The 21,407-nt window shown below is 40.7% G+C and overlaps 1 protein-coding gene across 4 annotated transcripts in view; it reads right to left on the bottom strand.

The window, feature by feature from the left end:
- Positions 1 to 21,407, bottom strand: part of TIMELESS (timeless circadian regulator) — a 111,656-nt gene that overhangs the window by 35,490 nt on the left and 54,759 nt on the right. For all 4 annotated transcript variants that reach the window (XM_068267573.1, XM_068267572.1, XM_068267571.1 and 1 more), the window contains exons 10-19: positions 15,071 to 15,158; positions 13,823 to 13,999; positions 12,919 to 13,136; positions 11,634 to 11,737; positions 10,103 to 10,272; positions 8,327 to 8,452; positions 8,087 to 8,238; positions 7,180 to 7,277; positions 6,847 to 6,973; positions 337 to 538 (exon numbers count right to left, since the gene is read on the bottom strand). In XM_068267573.1, the coding sequence (XP_068123674.1) occupies positions 337 to 538; positions 6,847 to 6,973; positions 7,180 to 7,277; positions 8,087 to 8,238; positions 8,327 to 8,452; positions 10,103 to 10,272; positions 11,634 to 11,737; positions 12,919 to 13,136; positions 13,823 to 13,999; positions 15,071 to 15,158 (1,462 nt within the window). The remainder of the gene's footprint in view (positions 1 to 336; positions 539 to 6,846; positions 6,974 to 7,179; positions 7,278 to 8,086; positions 8,239 to 8,326; positions 8,453 to 10,102; positions 10,273 to 11,633; positions 11,738 to 12,918; positions 13,137 to 13,822; positions 14,000 to 15,070; positions 15,159 to 21,407) is intronic.

The raw sequence follows: 21,407 nt of genomic DNA, 5'->3' as shown, positions 1-21,407 counted from the left end.
CAGCGCCACCCGTTGGAGCCAGGGAAGGTAAATACATTTAGCTTCTCAGGCTTGTCGAGCCTGGATTACCGGAGACTTCGCTTGAGCCAGCGCTGGATTGCCTGCAGCTACAGCGGAGGGGAAAGCCTCATTGGGACCCTGAGGCTTCCCCCTACCGAGGTAAGTACCCCCCGGCGAACCTTTTTTTTTGTTACAGGTTCTCTTTACTGACTCAGATGCTCTAAGCCAGCGATGATCAACATTGTTACAGCCAGCATGTACCCCATACCACCATATTTTCAGATTGGAATAGCAGGAGTTTTCTCCAGTCATTGATGACATGTAAAGAATCCTTACCTTGTAGGCACTTGCTGCAGGGTCATTAAGGATGCAGTTGAAAACACAGAAAACCGAGAGTTGAAAAAGCAGCCCCTCCATTTTCAGCTCATAAGCAATACGGTGTAACATTTTCACCACACAGTGGTTAGTATGAGCTGTATTGTGCTGATAATTCTTCAGCAGCATTACATAGGTCTTCACCACACTGGAGTTGGCAAATCTGCATGCACAAAATATCAAAAATAAGCAGGATCGTGTCAATTACAAAATAATCAAACACTATTTACAGTTCTGATTATTCAAGGCAGCCAAATGGTAATAATAATTTACAATAATGATTACACTAAACATCCAAGTATCTATGGAACAACCAAACCTGTTGCAAATAACCAAATTAGTGCAGGTGAGTAATAAGGTGCTCCTGCTGTGTGCAGCCAATTACTTATGTAGGAAGAAGGGAAGTATTAGGCAAAAGAATAAAGTGTAATAGTACTGCGCCTAATTATATTGATTGTCAGCAGTAAGTTTGAAATATTGGGGGTTCCCCTCCCCCATAGAGAGTGGGTACAAAGCAAGAGAAGGATATTCAAAGTGCGCTAGTTGTTGTCCTATTACTGACTTATATTGTGACCACAAGAAGGACAATAAGATCGATAGTGAATAAATACTAATGACTTTTATTCAATGATCAATCAACATATATATTCTTCACAAGGCTGCACAAGTTAAAAATGGTCTATCTTACTGGAGTTGATCGCTGTAAATGCAAATGATATGCATACAATTGATATGCATACAAAACTTTTCGCTCAATGGTCAATCAACAGATATTCTACACCAGGCTGCACAAGAAAAAATTGGTCCATCTTACTGCAGTTTAAAATTACTGTAAATACAAATGATAGGTATACAAAGTATGATCAGTAAGAGGTGATTATAAGTCACACTCACATCCACAAGGTACAGTCATACTCACTACATTGAAAAAAATACAGTATTTTTCGGCATATAAGACGCACTTTTTCTTCCCCAAAACAGGGGGGAAAATTGGGTGCGTCTTATATGCCAAATGCACCAAAAAAATTTGCAGAGTGCGCAGGGAAACGCTTACCCATCTTGCCGCCATGCTCCTCTTCCCGTCGCTTCAGCCGCGTTACTCTTCACCTCCTCAGGCGCAGTTCTCAGATGCCACCTACGCCACCAGGTCCTCTGCTCCTGTGAAGGGTGGAAAAATAAAAGCATTAGTGGCATTGTCCCCCTCTCCTGCCGCAATCCGCTCTGCGCTGCCACTCACGAAAAGCCACTGCCCCGTCTGCCGCTATACGCCGGGTGTTCCATCCTCCTGTCCTCCTACTTCCTATTTGCATCACGTGCAGCCGCGTCATGCGTAGCCCCGGCCGCATTGCGCTTGGGCTACGTATGAAGCGACTGCACGTGATGTAAACAGGAAGTAGGAGGACAGGAGGATGGAACACCCGGCATATAGCGGCAGAGGAGGCGGCGGCTTTTCGTGAGTGGCAGCGCTGAGCGGATGGTGGCAGGAGAGGGGGACAATGCCACTAATGCTTTTCTTTTTCCACCCTTCACAGGAGTGGAGGTGGCATCCGAGAACTGCGCCTGAGGAGGTGAAAAGGATCGCGGCTGAAGCGAGGGGAAGAGGAGCGTGGTGGCAGTAACAGGTGTAGTATTGATGTGTCATTGTAGTGCAGCTTAGTGTTAATATAGTACAGTGTAGTGAAGTTGTGTGTTGTGCATTGTAGTGTAGTGAAGGGTATTGCAGTGGTGTGTTGTGTTAGTGCAGTGTACTGTAGCATAGTGTAGTGAAGTGTATTAATGTGTTATGGTAGTGTAGAGTATTGCTGTGTAGCTTAGTTGTTAGGGCAGCAGGGATTAGTGTAGTGTAGATAAAGTAGCTTAGAGGCAAGTTTTAGGGAGTAAAAGGTTCATAAGACACCCTCGCAGTGTAGACGCACCTAGGTTTAGTTTATTTTTTTCCCTTATCTTTGCCCTCTAAACCAAGGTGCGTCTTATATGCCGGAGCGTCTTATTTGCCGAAAAATACGGTAGGTGTCTTCAGAAAAAAAATGTATATATAAAAAAATAGGAGTAAAAATAAGTATTGTTGAGGGTTGATATCTCTTTGATTGTATCCAAATAACTCAGGGAGTCCTGAATCCTAGTGTGTAAAAGTTCATCCAGTATGTGCTGGTATGTTTATAGCTGCAATCCCTGGATCAATAACAGGATTGATGGCTGGGCTGAATAAACAGCAGCACTCTGTGTTCAAATGCTGTCAGTGTAAGGTTTATGGCTGCAGTCCCTGATCAAGTGTCAGGACAGATAGCTGGGTTGAATAGCAACCAGGGTTACTTACTTTAAGAAATTGATGGAACTATTCCCAGACTTTCTCACATTAGAAGATGAGAGAAAAACCTATATCTTACTGGGAGAAGAGGAATCCACAGTGACAATCGCTGCACACTATGTCACAGCATGCCACAGACTGAGAGGAGCATAACAGAACTGTAAACCTAAAAATGTCCTGACTGCTTAGCCATTGTCTCCCTACCCCACCCCTCTTCCATGTTTCCCTTTTCCCCTTGCTTTGGCAATACCTATATGAATCTTGGTCATGCAAATAAAGCTATCCTTGATTTGATTAGCTCAGTGTTCAGATGCTAATCATTGTCACTCCTGTGATTAGCAATAGGGCGAGACCGGCGAAAATAGCCGAATAGATGCAGCTGCAACAGGGGGACTCTGGGATCAGAGCAGACTTCTACTCACAGTTTGCTGGTATTGTAGTGAGGATACTGTCCCAGTGAATGGATTGTGTAAGATCTGCAGTAAAGCCGACGCTAAGTTGGACCCGGCGGGTGGTGCAGCTGGCAGGATGGATGTGACCAGAGCCTTCAGCCCAGCCATCAATCCTGTTCTTGATCCAGGGATTGCAGCTATACACATACCAGCACATGCTGGGCAAACTTTTACACACTATGTTTCAGGACTCCGAGTGATTTGGATACAATCAAAGAGACAGCAACCCTCAACAATACTATCCATTGAATGGTAAATGCATTTGATGCTATTTTTTTTCTGTAGACACCTATTTTTTCACTGCAGTGAGTGTGACTGCAGTGTGGATGTGAGTGTGACTTAATCACCTCTAAAGGATCCTACTTTGTATTCATATTGTTTGTATTTACAGTAATTTTAAACTGCAGTAAGATCGAGCAATTTTAACTTGTGCAGCCTGGTGTAGAACATATCTGTTGATTGATTATTGAAAAAAGTTTTGTATGCATATCAATTGTATGCATATCATTTGTATTTACAGCAATCATCAACTGCAGTAAGATAGATCATTTTAACTTGTGCAGCCTTGTGAAGAATAAACAGTACAGACCAAAAGTTTGGACACCTTCTCATTCAAAGAGTTTTCTTTATTTTCATGACTATGAACATTGTAGATTCAAACTGAAGGAATCCAAACTATGAATTAACACATGTGAAAGTATAGTACATAACCAAAAAGTGTGAAACAACTGAAAATATGTCATATTCTAGGTTCTTCAAAGTAGCCACCTTTTGCTTTGATTACTGCTTTGCACACTCTTGGAATTCTCTTGATGAGCTTCAAGAGGTAGTCACTCGAAATGGTTTTCCAACAGTCTTGAAGGAGTTCTCAGAGGTGCTTAGCACTTGTTGGCCCTTCACTCTGCGGTCCAGCTCACCCCAAACCATCTCGATTGGGTTCAGGTCTGGCGACTGTGGAGGCCAGGTCATCTGGCGCAGCACCCCATCACTCTCCTTCCTGGTCAAATAGCCCTTACACAGCCTGGTGGTGTGTTTGGGGTCATTGTCCTGTTGAAAAATAAATAATGGTCCAACTAAACGCAAACCGGATCGAATAGCGTGCCACAGCAAGATGCTGTGGTAGCCATGCTGGTTCAGTATGCCTTCAATTTTGAATAAATCCCCAACACTGTCACCAGCAAAGCACCCCCACACCATCACACCACCTCCTCCATGCTTCATGGTGGGAACCAGGCATGTAGAGACCATCAGTTCACCTTTTCTGCGTCGCACAAAGACATGGTGGTTGGAACCAAAAATCTCAAATTTGGACTCATCAGACCAAAGCACAGATTTCCACTGGTGTTATGTCCATTCCTTGTGTTATTTAGCCCAAACAAGTCTCTTCTGCTCGTTGCTTGTCCTTAGCAGTGGTTTCCTAGCAGATATTCTAACACGAAGGCCTGATTCACACAGTCTCCTCTTAACAGTTGTTCTAGAGATGTGTCTGCTGCTAGAACTCTGTGTGGCATTGACCTGGTCTCTAATCTGAGCTGCTGTTAACCTGTGATTTCTGAAGCTGGTGACTCGGATGAACTTATCCTCCGCAGCAGAGGTGACTCTTGGTCTTCCTTTCCTGGGGCGGTCCGCATGTGAGCCAGTTTCTTTGTAACGTTTGATGGTTTTTAAGACTGCACTTGGGGACACTTTCAAAGTTTTCCCAATTATTCGGACTGACTGACCTTCATTTCTTAAAGTAATGATGGCCACTCGTTTTTCTTTACTTAGCTGCTTTTTTCTTGCCATAATACAAATTTTAAAAGTCTATTCAGTAGGACTATCAGCTGTGTATCCACCTCACTTCTCCACAACGCAACTGATGGCCCCAACCCCATTTATAAGGCAATAAATCCCACTTATTAAACCTGACAGGGCACACAGGTGAAGTATAAACTATTTCAGGTGACTACCTCTCGCAGCTCATCAAGAGAATGCCAAGAGTGTGCAAAGTAGTAATCAAAGCAAAAGGTGGCTACTTTGAAGAACCTAGAATATGACATATTTTCAGTTGTTTCACACTTTTTGGTTATGTACTATACTTCCACATGTGTTAATTCATAGTTTGGATGCCTTCAGTGTGAATCTACAATGTTCATAGTCACGAAAAATAAGGAAAACTCTTTGAATGAGAAGGTGTGTCCAAACTTTTGGTCTGTACTGTATATGTTTATTGATCATTGAATAAAAGTATTGTATGCATATCATTTGCATTTACAGCAATTGTCAACTACAGTAAGATAGACCATTTTAACTTGTGCAGCCTTTGTGTAGAACATATGCTGATTGATCATTGAATAAAAGTCACTAGTATTCACTATTGATCTGATTGGCCTTCTTGTGGTCACAATATAATTCAGTAACAGGACAACAACTAGCACAGTTTGAACATCCTTCTCTTGGAAACATTAGGCAGTTTGTACTGCAAAAGGGAGAGCTTCCATGTTTGTTAAGAAATGCAATCTTAGGCTACATACACACTTGAGATAAAAGTCTTTGGAAAAGGCAAGCTCATAGACCAATTTTACCCCATTCCATGTAGTATGAGAGCCATACTCTACACAGTCTATTCTATTGAGCTAAACTCCCCATCAGATAAAAACCTTTGCAAGATGCTGCACACAAAGATGCTGTACACATTCAACAGGTCAGTATCTGCAAAAGATTCGTTCCTGCAAAATGCATTCATAGGCTATGATATCTGCAGATCCTCATACACACCTTGTTTAACAGACATTCATCTGCAGATCAGATCCACCAGGATGGATGTTCAGATCTGCAGATGATTGTCAGATATGCAGATGAATGTCTGTTAAACAAGGTGTGTATGAGGATCTGCAGATATCATAGACTATGAATGCATTTTGCAGGAACGGATCTTTTGTAGGAACAGATATTTTGCAGATACTGATCTGTTGAATGTGTACAGCATCTTTGTGTTCAGCATCTTGCAAAGATTTTTATCTGATGGGGAGTTCAGCTCAATAGAATAGACTGTGTAGAGTATGGCTCTCATACTACATGGAAAAATTGGTCTGTGATCTTCCCTTTTCCAAAGACTTATCTCAAGTGTGTATGTAGCCTAAAATGAACCATTGCCACCTATAGAGGGACTAACCAATCAGCTCTTAGAAGAACATTATTAATAGGATGAAAACATGGGAAATACATTCCTTTCTGCTTAACTCCATGGAATTCCAATGCTAGTTACATAACCGGGGTCTTGACATAAGGGCTGTGATTTATTTTCCCTCTACACTGAAGAAGGGTTAGAACCTTTTTGTTTTATTATCTTCACTGAGACTCTCTTATCTCATTTGTCAGTGAATAATAATAAGTCGGAAGCTGAAACGCGGGCTTCTGTGGTGGAGTGAGGGGACTCAGAGGAACAAGAACCCTCTAAGGGATTCAGACCTTTCCACCTCGTAGGTGAGGTTTTTTGTTTTGTTTTTTTGGGTGGTGGAGGAGGGGGGTTAAAGTTTTGGGTGGAGGAAGGGGGGGGGGGTCCTTTAAATACAGACTGAGGAGGAGTATCCAAAGGAAAAGTAGCCCCTATAAGATAAAGCATATTTTTATTTACCATTCAGCCCTCCCTATGAAGCAAAGCTTATGCCCCATATGTCTGCTATAAGCCTTATGGAACAACCGAGTATTTTTTTTTTACAAGCATCTTACCTTTTCATATAGTCCAAGAAGTTAAATTCTTTCTCAGATACTTGCACTGTAGTGAGCTCCTCTTCCACTTCTTCTTCCACCTCTTCCCCTTCCCCTTCTGCATCATCAACTTCCTCCTGAGTGGATCCTGAAAGAAATAAAATCACAGACATACATGTAAAATATATGTTACACCTAACTGACTGTAACTGGGACAGTTCATTGCATAAGCTGAGAACACAAAGCAAAATAAAACATCTATAGGAAGCTGTATCCATTAAGACCAAGCTATAGTGATTTCGGCAATAACTTGACCTGCACGTAATATTTGGAAAGCCGTTATCTGCCACTTACGGGGAAGATCAGCAAAGAAAATTTGCTTTAGCAGTTCCATCTCTTCCTCTGGTGATGATTCAGGAGATCCAAACACATCTCCTTCTGGCCAGACTTCCCTGCAGAAGAAGGGACACAAAGTGAGCACTGCTGAGGACACGAACACTCTCCGGACAGTAAGAAAGGAAATGTAGCGAAAGCTATAACAATTTGCAGCCATTTCACCAGGTTACGCACAAAAGCAAAGAAATTGAATGGTCTGAATAGCTGTCATGGTGGAGCTACGACAGTAATAAACTTAGAGACTCCGAAGCAAATTTTTCTTTGCTATATTTACCTTTAAATTAGCTTCAGAAGTCTCATCAGTGCCAAACCGCCTCATCCCCGCCGAAAAACGAGGGCTGCAGACCCCCCAAATCCCCGGGCAAACATCCACGACCAACTTGGTTGTGGATTGTGCTGCCCTGAGAGGCTGAGCAATGAGCTGTAGCTCTGCCTCTCCTGCTGTCAATCGCTGCCTCTCCCCGCCCCTCTCTGTGATCCGCCGCGATTGACAGAAGAGGCAGAGCTTCAGCAGAGAGCTCAGCCCCTTCCAGGAAGCACCGGCCTTAATCCCAGGAGTTATTAATAGAGCAGCTTTCTGTAAATTAGACACTCAGAAATATCCACACCAATTCATACATTACTCAGTACGCAGTCTTTTCATAGTTTCAGACCACAATAAAAAAAATAAAAATTTTAAGAACTACAAATTTGCCAACTCCACAGGACTTTCACAATGAATGAACTTTAGTTTGTAATTATCTCTGGACAGTAGAACCATAAAAAGCAGTATTTTGACTCCAGAACTAAAATTTGCAACCTATAGTAAGATTTTTTTTTGCCTTGTAGAACGGGTTTATCTCCAGCCTAAACACAGAAAGTTTACCTGGCAGAACGGAGGAGAACAAGACTTTCTGCAGCCTGGCCACCTAAAAGCCCATTCTGAATTCGCACCAAAGCTTCAGTCCTTTGCTCTTCAACAGGGATTTCAGAGGCAGCATCAAAAGGCACAACCTCTTCTGGCAGACCTTCTGAGCTCTGGATGACGTAAAAAAAAAAAAAAAAAAAAATAAGGACAAGCGACACAATCATGACTAAATTAGTCCTAGCAATAAACGGGTGTTACCGTAGTGCAACTCGTTAACTTCTCAGAAAGCGTCTTCCACATTTCCTCCAGCTCTTCTGGACTTTTAGCCTGCTCTCCACTCTTACTGGTGTTCTTCTTCTTTTTCTTCCTTTTAACCCGACGGTTCTTTTTATAAAACGCACACAAAAAAAAGGAACACAAAAGTTTACATACTTGTATCCAGCCCACAGAGGCAATACGTTTTATGTTTTTTCCCCCAGGAATGGATTTTTATTATTGAAAGAATTGCTTCAACAGTACAGCAATATACATTAATTTCATGTAGAAGACCAATACTTTCGCAGGAAACGAAAGCAAAACAAGAAAAAAAAAATGAAACAAAGATCCCAAATACAGAGAAGTGTTTGTAATTTACACAAGTTCCATCGAAGTGAGATTTCAAATGGATCAAAACACACGGTCCAATGTTCCAGAATGGATGAAGGTTGTAGTGAAGGTCCGCAATAGGCCTACCCACACACACACCTAGGCCCCGAGTCAACCGTTTAACAATATAGTTAACAATACCTATATATCACTCAAGATGGATGGCGGACCACATCACCCAAGGGTTCCAGACATCCGAAATCTTATCAGGTTTTACTGAAGAAATAATTTCTTTAAAGGCAGATTGCCTGTCTGGATTCATAATAAGTTGAAATGGGGCCCAAATCAATTATTTCATACTATTACTGATTGACAACACATGTTCTAAACAGGAATTCTGTCTAAAAAGCTTGTTCTTTTTATTACTGCTCAGAAAGCAAGAAAAATATATTCATGGAAAAAGTATAACACAATGACATTTTTTTTTGTCAAAAGACTAATGACTTGTACATGTTAGTGTAAAGTCAGCAAAGATGGCCCAACAAGGTACTCCTCCGTCACACACCATGACATTATCATTCCTTCCCTCTTTAAAGCAACAGAACAGGAAGCTAGTCCGAAAACTAGTGACTTATCTGTACAGCACTCAACCTCGAACTGTTACCCAAGGGATTGAGTGCCAATCCCTGACGGCAACAGTAATTGTGCATGTGTACACAACCCTTTAAAGAGACTCTGTAACAAAATTTTCAGCCTTATTTCTTCTATCCTATAAGTTCCTATACCTGTTCTAATGTGCTCTGTGTTACTGCAGCCTTTTCTAGTTGCACAGTGGCTGTGTTATCTCTGTTATGTGATCTAATCTTCTCTCTTCTGTCGGCTGAGGCTGGAATGTGTGGAATGTGCAGCACTGCTTGTCATTGGCAGAAGCTATACACACCCTCTCCAAGCTCTGTATGAGTCAGAGACTGAGCTACTCTCAAGCCTTTCACACTCTAGTTAGAAGCCATGTCTTTTATTTGTAAACACTGCCTAAAAATGGCAATTACAAGCCAGGATTGCAGCAGGGAGTGGCAGAAACAGCACAGAGGGGCCCAGGAGAACATAATAAATAGAATGGTAATGCTTTTTATTGTAATAATTTTAGAGTACAGATTCTCTTTAAGAACTTGTAATAAGATGAGCCTGTCTGATGTTCTGTAATTCCTTTTCTCAAACCATGCTTAAGAATTCATCGGCAATGCCACCAGATTGTGAAATCACATACTGTGGCATGACCAAAATCAGAGTTACCACATAAGTGAACAACAATACCGTACGTTTGAAAATGGTGGAAGACAAAGGAATGATACAAATTTTCATGGAGATCTTTTATTACGAGCATTTCAGACCAGGACTACTTTTATACACTGTGATTCTGTGGCTTTCTGTAACTATGGGAAATCTTACCTGGACCATTATTGTCCTCTTCCCTTTGCAAAACTTCTCCAACATCTTCAGAAATAAATGCGTCGTTTCCACCAAATCTTTTAAGAATGAACGTGGCTGTTTTGTTTCATCATACTTTCGGTACAGTGCAAGAAATAACTCTCGATACTCCATAATGTAAAAAATATTATCTAAAAAAAAAACCAATAACACAAAGATATTTACAAACACTTCAATGAGAACATAAGAAATAAGACATTTTAAAATGTTATATAGTAATTAGAACCACAGGCATAACTACAAACAATGGTTACCCTCAGAAAAATGACGATGAGACAGCTGACCAAAGTACACTTTAGCAATAGCATAGTCTCTCACTAATATAAGTAGTTCCAATCACAAAGTTTATTAAATAAGATGCACAATTGCCACTCACACAGATGCAGAGCGTACAGAAAAAATCTGTTTGTACAGCATGTCAACTAGGGATGTCCCTGCTTAGGAGAACTCATGGAGAAGCATGTGATCAGTTTGATCAGCTTGAAAAAACACAAAGCGAGCCTGATAGCCCAATATAGTGTAGTACCTTAGTAGCAGATGATAAAGTGTGTAATCAAGCAATGGTTATACTCACAAGTATAGGTTGCCACAAAAGGCAACCACTGGATAGGCAGGTGGGGAGAATTATAACCTGACCCCACTCAGGTATAAGAAGTCGCTCTCTGTAGATAGGAAAACGGGGATACCCCTCCACCAGGGGTGGACTAGTTGATTTGTAGAACAGTATAACAGAGGCGCCAACAAAAGTAAAAGCGATTAAAAACAGTTTAAAAGTGGGAGGTGCTTAGCCAAGATATTGATCCGACTGTGTACCCTCCAAACTATTGCCTGAGGAAGCGGGATAGTGACCTGTGAAATGCGTTGCAAATCTTGGAGCTTTTAAAAAAAGTTACTTTGTATGTGAGTAACGTCCCATTGTCCGTTTTTTTCTACGAGGGAGGCGAGTGCACCAACTTCCCCCGTTTAAACGGTTTTTAAATCGTTTTTACTCTTGCTGGCGCCTCTGTTATACTGTTTTACAAAAAGTTTTATCAGCTGATAGATGTGTAAGATTTTGATTTGCTGTGATGACTTCCTGTTTTACAACATGATCAGCAAATCAGAACCTTACAAGTCTATCAGCTGATCAAACTGATCACATGCCCATGAGTTCTAAGCATTGTCATCCCTAATGTCAACCATACACATAATTAGATATAACAATATCTGTGATGCAGGGATCATGTCACTAATGATGTCACTTCCTGCAGGAAAGTGATTCTAAATTATTCAGTTAGAATGTTTGGGAAAAACACAGATACTCAACACATTTTCCTTGCAGGCTCTTCATCCAACATGTTCCATAGCTTGACTTATGTACAAGTGACTGCCACACAAAAGGGAGGGAATTTGGACCCAGACAGCACCCTTAACTGCTTCTCGCATGCCACAGTAGCTGCTCTGGCTACACTTCTGGTTTCTAAAACGATACAGAAAATAAAGGACAACTTACTCTTAATGACTTTGCTGCTTTCTCGTACTGATTCATCCTTTGAATGGTCCATTTCATTAATAGTAGTAAGAAGTTCTTGATAGGCTTTCAGGGAAAGATGCATTCTGAATTGACAAAAAACATTTACTGTCAAACATCAAAATTTAAATAGGGAGACATCAATACAAGCTTTTTGCTATGGTATAAAAAGAACTTCAGCTCAGTGCTCTGCTATTGACACACCATAAAAAAGATTACACACAGTCCTGGGCAAAATTTGCGTGGCTCGGGCTGAATTCTGTAGACTGCGGGCCGCATTCCTGACATGCATGGCTGCACCTCTCTCTTTCCCTCCTCCCTCCCTGCAGAGTCGCGAGCTGCCAATTAGCGGAGGTTAACTCACCTACATAGCGCTTCCTGGATCGTGTCTCCACAGTAACAGGCAGTAGCATGACACGCATCAAACACGCCAGCGTACCACATGCTGGCAGCTAGCATGTAATACACTGGCGTGTCATGTGATGTCGCTATGTAGGCGAGTTAACCTCCGCTAATCGGCTGCTCGCGACTCTGCAGGGAGGGAGGGGGGAAAGAGGAATCCAGCCGCCTATCTGCAGGCAGGATGTACAGCGCACGCGGGCCGTAGTTTGCCCAGCGCTGCACTAGAACAAACAAAATTCCAAGAGAACCAGTCACAAGTATGCAATAATCTGAATCTCTGGTTAAGAAAGGGACTTAAAGTGTACCTGAGATATTGTTAATGTATGCATTTATATATTTAAAACAACAAGGGTAGTGGATTTATACTATATGTATTTATACTTACCTGGGGCTTCCTCCAGTTCCATGAGGTGTGTGGTTTCCTTGCCGTCCTCTCCATTGTCTTAACTTCACCCCGTAATATGGCCAGTCACGCACCTCTGCACATGCGTGCCCTGGCCGCACATACCCCCTGCTGTGCTCCCATGCCCAGGATCGTTCTGCACGTGCGCAGTAATACTGCATGACTGCAGACCGCTCTGGAAGCATGCATGGCCGAGCACGTGCAGAAGATCGCAGCTGGCCAGATTACCAGGGGAAACCGACAAGACGCCGGAGAGAACGGGGAGGGTATCCACGCAACTCATATGACTGGAGGAAGCCCCAGGTAAGTATAAATACACACATTAAAGAAATCAGAATCAGGTTTGCTTTAAAGAGGAACTTTAACCAAGGCTCAAACTTCATAGCTGGTTATGGTAATTTCTGTGCATCACTAACATTCCAGAGCTCTCGATATGCTATAAAACTAAAAAAAACAGATTACCTGCGAGCCCAGGAGGTAGCCTCTTTTTTGTCTGTCAGCATCATCTCATAATAGTTGGTGAGATTTTGCTCTATGAAGTGGAAAGTCCTTACACTAACTGTTTCGGACACCAGTTCTGGACGAAAACGGAAGATACGATTAAAGGCCATGAAGAAAGCCATAGACCACAAGTAATAGGTTTCGTCATGCTGCTGAGCCTTCTCGCGAATTAGGTGATCCTACAGGAAAGGAATCACAAGAAAATACAGTTAAGTTTGTGACTGAATGAAACAAAAACCAAGAAAAACAAAAACAAACACAGAACATTTATATCGCGCTTTTCTCCTGGCAGACTCAAAGCGCCAGAGCTGCAGCCACTAGGACGCGCTCTATAGGCAGTAGCAGTGTTAGGGAGACTTGCCCAAGGTCTCCTACTAAATAGGTGCTGGCTTACTGAACAGGGAGAGCCGAGATTCGAACCCTGGTCTCCTGTGTCAGAGGCAGAGCCCTTAACCAAACAAACTGTGATTTAGTGGCTGGTTCTGTAATTAAATTTTACAATGCTGATGTGTTTAGTTCACAAGAAAGGGGGCATGAAGTGCAGATCACAGTGAGGGAGAGAGGATAGTAATGAGTGCACACTAATGCTGGCCATACACTACTTGACCGCTGCGCAAATCGGACCGTGATTCTCCTGCAATCAACATTACGATCGACATCACGTGCAATGTCAGCCAAGGAACGGCCATCCCCGATCACTGATAGTAGCCCGGGGGTCAGTTGCGGGGCCATTTGTGGCGTTGATGTGCTCTGGCAATAAACAATTACTAATCCCAATCTGATGTTTGAATGCTAAATTGGGCTACATATTGTATAGTGTATGGCCAGCCCAAGAGAGGAGGGTGCAGAAGTAGGGAAATCTCACCTTCACAATGTACATTAGCCTGTTATAACAGTTCTCCAGGAAATCTATACAAAATTCTTTGAGGAAGAGGCGCACATTAAGGGCAGAGCGACGGCTGCTGTCTCTGTCCTTTGCTTGTAGCTTTCTCTTTGGAACTCTCTTGACCTCCTTTCCAAGATCATGAGTATAATTCTTAAACTGTTACAAAAAAGGGGATACAACGCATTTTACACTATTCAAACCACAACTGCAACTTCCACAACCAGTTCATTTTTATACTTTGGTCTAATCTATATAATATGCAATTTACCAGACTACAGCTTCAGATTTTCAAAACCGAGAGCTTAATTGGGACCCCAAAATATCCTGTGCCTCTACCTGCAAAAGTAGTGTAGGCACAAATACTAAGAGGTGTGTGACGGCCAATCAACTGATCAGGGCCCACTCACATCTCTTCACTTTAAACAAATCTAGATTTATTCAGAATGAATAAGTGTCTGGACGCACCTTTTATCCAACATTATTAATTCCACTATCTAAAATTGGAACTCCATGGATTGGTACTTGAGCAGAGCAATACACCCAGTCCCCAAACCTGATCTATTGGGTTGGCAATGACAATTTCTACAAAAGGTGGAATTGGGTGTAGAGCAGTCTCACCTATCACAAAGCCCCATTATAGTAGGAGGGGGCAAATACGCCACTGTTTGGGATGCTGGCAATCAGCAGACTTTGGAAGCATGTGTAAACTAGCCACATAAATATACACGATTCCTGACAAATACATTTTGATACAGTACAAATGCAAATATTCAACTGGCGTGTGTTAAGAGGCTGAAAAAAATTCCACAATCACAACCTGTTGTTGCCTCCAGTTAAAACACACATGAAGTGGTATGAAATAAAGTTAGATATTTACCTAAGGTAGTGGGAGGCCCCCTCTATACTTATTTGACTTATGCCAGCCGAAAAAGTTTCTTCCAGACTCGCTCCTGGCTGTTAACAAGCGCATCCCGACTGGGCATGCCCGAGTTAGACCTGCACAAGCCCAGTAGAACAAATCCGCTCCTGCACAGCTTTTTTTCCTCTTTTTGTGCATGACCTTATTTGTGCATTCAGAGGCTTCCCACTACCTAGGCAAATATGTACATTTTTTATTTCAAACTACTTCAAGTGTACTTTAAGCAGTGCAATGGCCTCCAGCAAAGAGCTATAACTTATAAACCAAATCATTTAGACAAGACATAGCTTAGCTTTATAGTCACTTACATTGTGAAGTCCCTTATGGTATATTATATCTTTATCTCCAATTGACTTCAACCCCTGAATGATATAAGAGCCGCCAAACCTGGAATGCCTAAGAAGACACATTAAACAAAACTCCAATCAGTAATGGTGTCAGAAATATTCTACCTTTACCATCAAATGGTCATTGTTTTTAGGAGAACTCACTCAAGTAGCAATACATTTTCTAATTAGAAACAATTTGCATTCTTCTGATTTCCAGTGCGTATTAAGTAGTTCTGGTCATTATTAGGAAAAGTATATAACGAGTTTATAACACATGTAACAGTTTGTGTCAAACATATTTAATCTTTATTATCAGGTTGTCATTAGGTAAACTGAAATAGTGTAAGCACTATAATTAGAGAAACATATATGCATATCTTATGGTATATGACTAATGTAACTGTTTGCATTATTATATCATGTGCAGTGTGTGTTTAATAATCCTATTATATCTGGTGTGCTGTGAATTATAATAACCGTATGAACTGCTTATGAACTATAGATACCCTCTCACCTAGTAAGCTAAACTGTTGGTGAACCTTCACCCAGTAAGCTCAAACTCTAGGTGAACTCTGTGAATTCAACTCTCACCTAGAAAGAATGAACTTTAAGTGACCCATTCAACTGTGCATAAACCCTGGAGTCGTAAATTTCAAGTTGGCCCCATCCAAGGCCAACTCCCCCTCACATGTCTGTCTCTTGTGACGACTCTGGAACTCACGTGAGTGAAACTTGGTATGGATACGATGTCCCCTATAAATATAGGTCAAGGCACTGTTCAGATAAGACATTGCCGAGATATGCTGTAAGAGAGGTGGTACGTATCTCTTTTTAATTTATGTACTCCTGATGGCTGAGAAATGTTGCTAGATATTTTTACTATTGCCTTTTTTATAATAACCCTGTTCTATGTGATCTTTGTATATTCTATGTTTATTATTACAAGAATACATTTATTTTAAGATAAAAAGTGATCTTGGTCTGAGACTCATTATTTCATTGGGGATATATGTGATACTAAAAATATATATTGTTGGTATGACTGGTTAAGAACCCATCTGACCGATCTGAGGAGAACTAACGCTTCACTGAGTTAGTATTCTCCATAGTTGGTTACCTATATTATATAGGATCTGGCAATTTTGGCGCCCACGTGATTTATATCCCCTGAAATACTAGAGTACAGTACAATAAAAAAAACTTCTTTCTGTATTAATAGAAAAAAATACAGTTTTTTGTGCACAAACTATAAAAAAGAATCATGGCTACTGCATCTGAGGATATTATAGATCTTACAGCACTAGTAGCAACTATGCCAAAAACAGCACCTACACTAAAAACAGGAGGGCTGCAAAGATTATACGAGGAACTTAGATCACACTATACTGAACTAGACCAAATCGAAGATATTGTTGGATTACAAGGGTTTTTACAAACAACTGTGAATAATGAAATAATATATATACCACTCCGCATAAAATACTCTGAGGAAGAAATCTTAGTTTTTCTTGCATTGCCAAAGCATAACAGGATAGATTTCATTTGTGAAGTGGATGCAGAAGTTCTTAAGGATATATTTGAAAGCAGTATATCAGACTTGCTGCCACCCACTGCTTTAATGGGACCTGTACTTCTGAAAAAGAAATATTCAGATATAGACATCTCATTGTTACAACATGTCCATATACCTATATATGATGAAATTGAGCATTCTACCATGAAAACAGTATATACTTTTATTCGTGGATTGCTGGAAATTAAGTTAACTGCAAATATGAGGATTAATCCTTCAACCCCACTTCTACATGTGCCTCCTGCTACGCAAGCCTTTACACACAGACCTGCTGATGTTTTACCAACGCCTTTGCGGCCAGTCAATCAACCACTCTTAAGACGCAGATTGACACCATCTATGCCAGCCTTGACCCCACAACAGTCTGTACAAAGCTCATGGAACACAGGAGGTGCAATGAGTGATTTGAAAACGAGACTGGATGTATGTCTTAAAATGATGGGGCCACTGCATAATAAAACTCCGAAGGAACTGGGACAAAAAATAGCTTTGCACTCAGGACAGCTTGATTTAATTTCAAGAGACTTGAATATTGTTGACTTTACAATGCTCACACAAATGTTGTTACCACCAGGACTTTTGGGTCCCAATGAGACTTTTTCAAGTTGGGCTGGAGTATCGGCTGCAATTCAAGAACGGGCAAGTGGACAAAGTGGAGTTGTTGACTTATCTACTAAAGCTAAAGAAGTACTAAAGACATCAGGAATCTTATCAGCTGTGGATATCATAGTGGCTAATACTGCAACACCATCACAAGTTCTGGACTTTTTATGTTCAATAATTGAGGACAGCGGGGTGAAAGGAGCTCTCACTATGAGATTGGGCTATGGATTTACTACAGAGGATGTGAAGTTGGCAATAACTAATGTCTGGAGATCATTCCGCATGCCGCTGGTGCCAGAACCTAAACCGGACAAGAACAAACAGATAAAGGAAAACTCCAGACTCAACTCAGAAACCACCACAATCACATCAACTGCAACAGAGAAGAAATCCACCTCGTCAGGCTCATCCCTTCTTCAATAATAGATGGCGTGATGATCGGCGAGGAAGTCCTTCTAATGATTTACAAAGCAACTGGAACAGACAACCGAGAAGGTACCAGACTGAAAGGTTTGATGCCCACCAACCGTCTGACCACTGGCAAAGGAACAATCTAGGACACAGCAAGCCTCAATTCTCAGGAGAGCGACCCCAACAGCAGCGAAATACAGAAAATATAAAGAATAAAAAGCCACAAGCTCCTGAAGACAAGAAGTCTAATAAAAGAATTCAGGAGAACACTACAACTGCTCCTTCCCACATCAAGAATGGACAAAAAGCACCACCTGGAGTTCCAGACAGCACCTGGGCTTGAGTGGAAAAAAGCACTTATTGACACAGGGACTGAAGTTACTATACTTACACGACACTTTTCATCATGGATACCGGATGGTACCTTTGTTTGGCTAACTACGATGCATGGTACTAATGAAAAGCACAAGCAAGGTAAAATAACTGTATTTTTTAAAGGCATAAAACTAGCAAGAACAATCACCGTTTTGTTACTTGAAAAAGATGAATCTGAAGAAGAATATGATCTTATCCTGAAACCTGAAGATGCTTGTCTTTTACCTACATTTCAAAATTCTAGAGACTTGTTCCTATCTAATTTTTCTGAGGACATGATGAAGAATCACAGTCGGGACATTACTGTCTTACTGGATAACTTGGATAGGCATGATGCATTACAGTTATATGCTGAACACAGTGGATTTGACTTGACATGTGAAGAGGTTCCACAACACATCAAAACAGAACCGATACCCCAAAAACAATATCCAATAAAAAAGGGACTTTATGCAGCTGTTAAACAAAATATTGAGCTACAGGTACTACAAGGTATACTTGACAAAAGACCAAGTTCCTATAATAGTCCTTTAACGCCAATATTGAAGCAGAATGGAAAACTGAGATTAGTTATTGATTACAGACATTTGAACCGCTGTACATATGGAATTAGTACACAGAACCTGCATGCAACAGCTACAATTGATACTCTGCCTAGGAAAAAATATAAAGCAGTCCTAGATTTAGCAAATGGCTTCTGGTGTATTCCCTTACATAGAGACTACCGTGAATATACTGCATTTTCTTTTGGAGGATCATCATATGTCTATAATCGTTTACCCCAAGGCCAGAAAAACTCACCAGCGCTCTTTGCGGGCAGATTAACTGAACTCCTGGCTGGGATTAAAGATACAGTTGTCTACATGGACGACATATACTCGACTGCTGATACTACACTTGAACTGTTGAATAATGTGACTTTGATTTGCAAAACTTTGGCTATCAATGGATATGTTATTAACCCTACCAAAAGCAGGATTGGGTACTGCAGTGTGGAATTTTTAGGATTTGAAATCTCCTCAGAAGGGAAAACATTGACTAAAAACTTTCAGCAGAAACTTGTGGACATTGCTAAACCTGAAACTGAAAGAGAGCTGCAATCACTGCTGGGATTATGTAATTTTGTTAGAAGAACTACACCTGTTTTTGCTTCCCTTATCCAACCTTTTTATGAACTTTTGAAAGGCGGATATACAAAAGAGAAGTGGACAGAGGATCACAATAGAAAATTAGCAGAGTTGAAACGAACATTGACAAGCCCAGAAGCTTTAGCATCAAGGAAAGATGATACTGATATGGAAATACACATAATGACAAATAATAATTTCTTCATGGGGAAAATAACTAACAGACATGAGACCCAACCAATCTTATGGTTCTCTAAAGAAATGACGCCTGCTGAGAAGAAATTTGCAAGAACAGAACAAGTACTAGCATGCATACAATATGCACTGGCTAAATATACAGATATAGCTGGAGGAAAAGACATTTTTATTTTTTCATCAATTCCAGAATTACAAGCAGCAACTAAAGCATCAGTAGGTGGCGCTAAAGCTCTACATGTGAGATGGGTGCAATGGGCGAATTCTCTGAATAATGAAAAAATACATTTTGTATACTCTACTCATGAAGACTATTCTGAGCTACCATTATGTGTCACAGAGGAGGTGAATGTGGACAGTTTTGATGTTATTTATTATACAGATGGTTCTGCAAGACACGCTTTAGGGACACAGTCAGCTTATAAAGCAGCAGGAGGATTTATAAAGGGAAGATTTTTACATGGACAATTTGTTGAGGACAGCAGAGAAATAAAATCCTTGGGTGACAATACTGCACAAAATGCTGAACTTAAAGCGATGGAAATGGCAGTGATGGATGCCACACATACCAAAGGGAAGATTCTAATATGCTCAGACTCATACTATGTGATAGAAAGTATACATAATAAGGACACATGGCTGAATAATAATTTCCTAACATGCAAAGGTGTTAAAGTGAAGAACATTGATATCTGGAGGACGATCTTCACTCATATGACAGACAACATGACATTCCTGCACGTGAAAGGACACAGTACAGAGGGCATACATTCACAGGGAAATACTTTGATTGATGAAGGTGTACAAAGCATTACTAGAAGAATGACACTACGATCATCCATGCAAGATTTTGAAAAAGTAATTAAAGGTGAACATGTTAAAGGCTACCCTAGAGACTTTGATTATGTTAAAGATAAAGATGCACTAAATCTCCTAGTGGGTACAGATGAAGGCATTAAGACATGTCCACCACCGGACCACAGAGATGAGATACTGCTGAAATGCCATACCTCTAATACTCCACATCTGAATGTACAAACAATGAACAAAATGTTGTTGTCTTACTGGTGGCCCGGAATAAAACAAGATGTTAATAGGACTGTCCGATCATGTTTAACATGCCAAAAAGTCACAACCCAATACAAGAAGAAAGGTTATGTCGGCAGACTTGAAATTGGAAAAAATAATTTGTCTCTACTGTATGCTGATCATATAGGGCCCTTAGAACCTATTAGAGGCTTTTCCTATGTTCTTACAGTTGTGGACTCTAAAAGTAGATATCTTTTTGCATTTCCACAAAAGAGATTAACAGGAGAAAAGACAAGTGAATTACTTTCACAGCTATGGTCCATAGTACCCTTTAAGAAACTTGTAACTGATAATGGTCCAGCATTCTCTAACAAAATGTTACGTGATTTATCCTCTAAACTAGGATTTACTCTTGAACATTCTGTTCCCAATGCACCAGAAACTAATGGTATGATTGAAAGATTCAATGCTGAACTCAAGAAGACTTTACAAAAAATGAAATTAGAAGAGAATTCTGATTGGTTAAGCCTTCTGCCAAGAGCAATACAATACATTAACACTAGACTAACTAGTACAAAAGATACTTCTAGTTTTGATAGTCTTTTTTTAGAGCAATATCTCAGCCATCAGGATGTACATAACCACCTCTCTTTTACTTTAGGTCTTGCTAAAAGTGACCTTTTACCTCCAGTCGGATCATCTGTACTTGTAAAAAATTTACACAAGACAGCACTTGAGCCAGCCTGGACCGGACCTTTTTCTGTGATTGAGCACATTGAAAACAAGGCTGTTATTGTGACAGACTCTTCTGGAAAAAGAAGAACTGTATTTTTTGAACATGTCAAGCCATTTGCCTCATAGCAAACTCCTGGATGTTATCTTTACTACAGATGTGAACACTTCTACCCAACTGAACAAGGACTTTCCAGGTGATAATTCAGAGATTTTTGCTTCAGCCTCTTTACGTACATGTACTATTGAGCTGCCAGAGACTAACATGCAT

This window comes from Hyperolius riggenbachi, chromosome 2, assembly GCF_040937935.1.
Source record: "Hyperolius riggenbachi isolate aHypRig1 chromosome 2, aHypRig1.pri, whole genome shotgun sequence".
NCBI classification, from domain to species: Eukaryota; Metazoa; Chordata; class Amphibia; order Anura; family Hyperoliidae; genus Hyperolius; species Hyperolius riggenbachi.
This window is presented reverse-complemented; position numbering and strand designations above follow the sequence as displayed.